The sequence below is a fragment of the Apis florea genome, unplaced genomic scaffold (genome assembly GCF_048593485.1).
Source record: "Apis florea isolate Af1SG1 unplaced genomic scaffold, ASM4859348v1 contig_3158_pilon, whole genome shotgun sequence".
Classification (NCBI taxonomy): domain Eukaryota; kingdom Metazoa; phylum Arthropoda; class Insecta; order Hymenoptera; family Apidae; genus Apis; species Apis florea.
In genome coordinates, this window is record NW_028256713.1 from 6,606,799 (window position 1) to 6,613,178 (window position 6,380).

Below are 6,380 nucleotides of genomic sequence, written 5' to 3' on the forward strand. Positions count from 1 at the left end.
TAAATTAAAAAAGTATATATGCAAGATATAATCTAGATCTAAGTTTAATCTAATATATTTTTCAGATTTATTTTATATTTAATTGTTTAAAATGTGAAAAATAATAATAAATTAAATGTTCTTTTTTATGAAAATATAACATTTTTTGTATGTAAGATGATTTTTCGTTTAGTTCAAGTTTCATTTATATTATATTTTGAATATGCTCCTTAATTTTGTATTTGTGAAAGATTGAAGATAAAGTAATATTATATTTTTTGTATGATATTTTACACATAATAAATATATTTTTTATAAAATAATAATTAAGTTATGAATTGTCCAAAACTTGTAAGTAAATATTTTACGCCAAAAATCATATGGTATCAAACAGATACTACAGTAATCGTACGTATTTTATTGCAAGATATAAAGGAATATTTTCTTCGAGTAAAATATGATCATTTATTATTTAGGTATTTTAAATATTTAATCTTTCGTATAAAATAAAAACTACAAAATTTTTAAAATTATATAAGAATTTTTGTATATTGTTTTTAGCACTACAGTAAATTCAAAAAATTATTATATTTATTTATATCTTTTTGGAACTGTAATAGCAGAAAAAACAGTTCACATAAACTTAGAAAGAGAAATTAAAATTACACTTATAAAGGCACATAAATGTAAAATAACTATTTATTTATTTTATATTTTTTATATTGTTTTTATCATTTTTATTTATAATTTTTATCAAATTGATAGGGACAGAATGGTTAAGATTATGTATTGAAAAAGAAAGAAATCCTTTAATTAGTGTAGATTCAGCACATATATATAAACGTGATTGGATTATTGATTCTTTAAAGAACATAGGTAATTATAAAACATATAATGTAATTAATATTAAATAATTTATGTTTATATTTATATTCATATATTTGCTTGTGGAAAGAAAAAATATTATAATTAATATATATTTTTCTATTAATTATCATATTATCTAACAAAAATTATTTTATCACAGAAAGAGAAAGTTTTGCAGAGTATAAACGTAGACATAATATAACTCAAATAATGCCAGATGTACCATCTAGTGATGAAGAAGAATCTGATGATGAAACAATGGACATGTTATTTCTTTAATCTATGTCTATATATGATAAACATATTTGATCAATGCAATATTTATAATATTCAAATATATTTTTAAATAAAAATAAAAAATATAACTTTAGTATTTTTCTTTCTAAACTAAATTTTTTTACTTAAATTTTTGTATACATTCATTATTTATTGTATTAAAATTATATAACATAATATAAAATTTAAGATAAAATACATATACATAAATTGCATAAATTTGATCATTTTAATTTTGCTTGCAATTTATCAAAATTTATTTTAAATTAATTTTCAACTTTACAAGTAATTTTATATTAATCATACATAAAGATTTTAATATGTTACAACATCTGATATAAATACAGAAATAGGAATAAAAAAAGAAATATAATATATTGAATCTATTTTATAATCAGTTTTATCCAAATAAAATTCATATGTAAAAATTCATAATATTATGATGATAATATTAATACAAATTTTAAAATAAACTATTATTCGTGTAGTTGCACTTATTGTCAGAATTTATTAAGACTTTAAATTAAAACAAAATAGTGCATTAAGCAAGTTTTCATTTTGTAAATAAAGAATACGAGATTCAATATTGAATGAAAAAATAAATAATGTTCTTTATATACAAAACATTGGAATGTTTGCTAAAATAAAATATTGAAACATATAGTCTTTACTAATAATATTGCTCTTATTTTTTATAATGAATTTTTTATTTTTTAAATAATATTTATATGTGTATGTAAATTTTATGATTTTATAATTAGATTGATAAATTAGATGATTATTAAGAGAATATTGTATATGTAATTTTATCATAGAAAAGATAATATAAATTCATTTATAATGTCAAATAAAATTATTATTAAATTCTTTAATAATTTTTTAATAAAAATTGAATATACCTTAAAACACATTAGAATCTTGGTACTATCAAATTGTGATATTTCATAAAATATAAATATAAGTAATTAGAATATTTTTTTATGTTATTTTTAAATATTATGAATAGTTTATCATAATATAATTAAAGCTAATATATATAAACAATTTTAATATAAATATTGAAATGATAACAATATATTAAAATTCACTTTCATTATAAAATAATTATATTCAAACATCTTGTTATAAATTTTGTACTAAATGTGTAATATATTGAAATTAATATCTACAAAAATATACATATATTACAAGTAATAAAATTATATAAAAAATTATTTTTACATTTCATATATTTTTTTATTGAATATATTTATTAAATGATTGCAAATTATGAAAAAAATATATACTGAATATCAAACTGAATATTTTTAATAATTTTTTAAAAATATTTTCACTGAGATTATTATATTATGAAATATATCAATAATCTTTTCTTATAACATCAATTTTATAATGCTCATATAATTGTACTGATATGAATATTTGAATAAAAAATTTCAAAAGAATAAAAATTACTGCCTAGTTTAAATTATTTTCAACAATTTTAAATCTATTACATAATAGAAATTATGTCAAATCATTATCATATCAATTAAATATACCAACATCTTATATATATATTTGATATTAATTTATACCTATATAGTATATACCTACTTTATATTCAATTAGCAGCCTTCTAAAGAAAGTCTTTGATTTATATTTTCAACTCTTATTTTCATTTCCTTGAGTATATCTTCAGCGAGATTATCAACAGTAGTATATCTTACTTTAAAGAAATTAAATATATCTATAAGGAATTCTATTACTTGATCTCTGAAATAATGACAAGTAGAACGTAAACTTCCTTCTGGACCTAAGAAACCCCACACAAGTACTGGAGAAATTTGTTCAGAAATTGAATAAAAATGGGCTAGAAATCCTTTATCATATTTTAACATTTGTCTTTTACCAACAAGCACTGACCAAACTGCAGTTCCAATTGCCTTAAACGTAAAATAAAAGTAAATAAAAAATTAAATTAAAAATAAATTTATTTTTCTACTTACAGTTTCGCGAAAACTAGCAGATATCCATCTATTTTGTAAAATAGCTTTAATTGATGATGGTGGTTTTTCAACTTCTTCAAAGGCATCTAATAAAATAAAATCAATCAAAACATCGTAGAAATTTATACATTTTACACCTCTGTTAGTTAGCTCCTCCTCCATAATAATACGATTGTTTTGTTCTTGTAAGAATTCTAACATTCGTTCATAGTGTATTAAATAATCCTTAGGATCCTAATATTAGAAACTTTTCATTAAAATTTACTAAAAATTATTTATTAAAATCCGAATTAAGCTATTCTTAAAATTTATATTCTTTTCAGATAGAAGTAAATAATATTATACATAATGATATTATATATATGTTGTGTACCCTGTCTGCATACATGATCAAATCACTAATAACTTGTCGGCCTATATCTGCAATCCACTCTGCAGCAGAAGATACAGTAAATAATTTCGTATATGCTTGTCGTAAGCAATGTACTTTTGCTAAATATTCTACGTCTGAACCGCATTTTACCAGTTCTGTATGTAATCGTCTATAATAAATATAAGTTATAATGAATTCATATATTTAAATATAAATTTTTAAATATATCTTAAAATTATTTACCTGCATGGAATACCTTTATCTTCGTGTTGTTTAAGAGCAGCATGATACAGTTTTTGCTTTTCAAAATGTGGAAAAAATTCAGAGAATTCTTCAAATTCCCGCAAATCTGCTACCTAAAATATATGTATTAATGTACATACTACATTAATATAAATATCAATAATTTTTATACATTATAGTTATTATATAATTTTATACATTATAGTTAATATTAAGAATAATTTTTTATTATTTATTTTTATTCAAAGATCTGAAAAAATTACTTACTCCATCACGTGCAGATTCGAAAGATTCTGGAGAAGATGCTGCATCTGCTTTATCCTTCCCGGATATTCGGCTACCTATATTCGAAGGTTTATGACTATCTATACTTTCCTCATCTTCATTTCGGAACAATACTGAATGCTGTTAAAATTGAAACATTGTTTATAATAAATTATTTATTTTTCTAATTTACAGCTTATTCTTAAATTGCTTATGCAATATTAATATTTAGATAACATAAAAAATATAAAAAGATATTATATATATACAAACAAAATTTCCAATTGATATATATATATATATACATGTAATAATATTTTATATAGATTAGATTAAAATAACAGTAGCTATAAACTTTCTATGTAATAATTCTTTATTGCTTGTTGTTAGGTCAAGTAACTCATTGCACTAATTACTCTGGTCAGTTATTATTTAAATTGGATTAATTTCTGCATTTTTTTATGCAGTAAAAAAACAATTAGTGTTAGAATACAGCGGAGAGGATATAAATATAATATATATAAATATAAAAATGATACAGAAAAGATTTCAAATAAATAGAAGAAATTTTTAAAATCTTAGAATAGTTAAATAACGGAGAAATTATTTATTATTAATCAAAATTAAATTACTTACTATTTTTATTTTTAAAATAATTTCTAATAACGCATTAAAATAAAAATTATTATTAAATAATTCCAAAATATTTTATAATAAAATATTTTATTTTATATTTAATATTTTATTTTTCTTACATTTTAAATGATATAATATTCTTAAAAATAATAAAAATCTGTTAAGTAATTTAAAAGAAAAAAAAAATAATATATATATTGATATGTTTACCTGGTCGATAAATAAGAGTTCTGCATGGTTTTGAATTTGATAACCCATATCGAGAAGTTCTTGCACATCGTGCGTAAATGCTGCATCCGCCTTAGACGGTAATGCGAGCGTACCATTATTGAGTGAAGAGCTGAACGCTGTAAGAGCATCCTCCCAGCAATAGAGAGCTTTTTCCAGAGCCTCCAATCCTGTATCATTAAGTTACATCGTTTTACATTTGTCAATTTTCATTCTCCTCCTTAGCGTATATAATGCAAATGATGAATTCGAATTTATTTAATTCATTCTGAGAAACATTTTTACACAGCAACATAAAAGAGATTTACATGATTATTATTTCATGTTTTATTTTTTATAAAATTCTTATTTACAATAAAAAAAGATTTAATAAAATTTTTTTCAAGAATAAATAAATTTTATTTATTAATATTATGTTTGTTATTTACTTAGATCAAGATAAAGAAGAATAAAAAATATAATATAATATTCTTAAAAAAATTATTATATTTATTGCGTTATTGTATTATATATTTATTGCATTATAAAGATTTTAATCATCAGTCATCAAAATAATATCTAATGTTTTCAATTTTGAATTTGTACATATTTGTACTTTTTTTTTTAACTAATAATAAGTCCCATATATGATAAGTGTTCTGTGATAATTTTTCAAAATCATTTTATAAATCATTGAAAATTATAATTTTTATTTATAAATTTATTATTACTTATTATTACTTTAAATTTTTGAAAAAATTATATTGATAATAGGTGTTAAGAATTATAATTATAGATAGATTATAATGTATAATAAGTGTTAAGAAAAAAAATAAATGAATTTATGTTGTGTAATAAGAAACAATCATTAAAAAAATATATGTACATCAACAATATTTGGAAAACAAACTAATTAGTTTTTACACATGTTGTAATATTACCATTTTTACTTATAATTCTCTAATTGATTGTAAAATATTTAAGTCAATAAAAAATAATTTAAAAAAATCTTCAAATATATAAATAAGTATTTTTTATTTTTTTGGTATTTTTTTGGTAATTGTAATTTGTTCACATTTTCAATTCATGTACTAAATTTATATAATGTATTTAAACGACATATCGACATAACGAATAAAGAGACAAATCTTATACTTTTTTTTCTTAATTAAAGTTAGAAGTGAAGCAAAATTTAAAATCTTCGTTTTTATTTATACTGAAATTAAGAACTTTCTACGAGATAACTATTTTATCATAATCAGCTTTTTCACATAATTCCTGCATTTATTCAAATAGAAGGAATATTAATTTTATAACAATACCAGATCTAAAATTTTAGTCTTTTTTTTTATTTGATTCATATTTTTGAATATGATTATTTTATTGAATATAATTATATATTATATATGTATATATTGCAATTTTGATTAAAAAATAATTGTAGAATTCGTAAAATGTAATTTTACAAATTTAAAAATATAATAAAAAAAAAAAAGAAAGAAAATGATATTACTTTGAATTAAGGAAATAAGTAAAATGTACATTTT

At 19.4% G+C, this 6,380-nt stretch overlaps 2 protein-coding genes across 2 annotated transcripts in view; one reads left to right on the forward strand and one right to left on the reverse strand.

Annotated features, from left to right (window-relative positions):
* Miga (mitoguardin) overlaps window positions 1-6,380 on the reverse strand; it is a 34,294-nt gene that overhangs the window by 434 nt on the left and 27,480 nt on the right. Inside the window, exons 4-9 of the mRNA XM_003698528.4 lie at window positions 4,837-5,024; window positions 3,994-4,131; window positions 3,727-3,839; window positions 3,484-3,652; window positions 3,111-3,344; window positions 2,719-3,047 (exon numbers count right to left, since the gene is read on the reverse strand). Coding sequence (XP_003698576.1) covers window positions 2,730-3,047; window positions 3,111-3,344; window positions 3,484-3,652; window positions 3,727-3,839; window positions 3,994-4,131; window positions 4,837-5,024 — 1,160 coding nt within the window. The 3' untranslated portion in view covers window positions 2,719-2,729. The remainder of the gene's footprint in view (window positions 1-2,718; window positions 3,048-3,110; window positions 3,345-3,483; window positions 3,653-3,726; window positions 3,840-3,993; window positions 4,132-4,836; window positions 5,025-6,380) is intronic.
* LOC100869806 (putative ATP-dependent RNA helicase TDRD12) lies at window positions 118-1,211 on the forward strand. Its single transcript, XM_012493662.3, has 4 exons — window positions 118-455; window positions 541-665; window positions 745-855; window positions 1,007-1,211. Exons 1-4 carry the CDS (start codon window positions 313-315, stop codon window positions 1,123-1,125), a joined length of 498 nt encoding a protein of 165 aa, XP_012349116.1. The 5' UTR covers window positions 118-312; the 3' UTR covers window positions 1,126-1,211.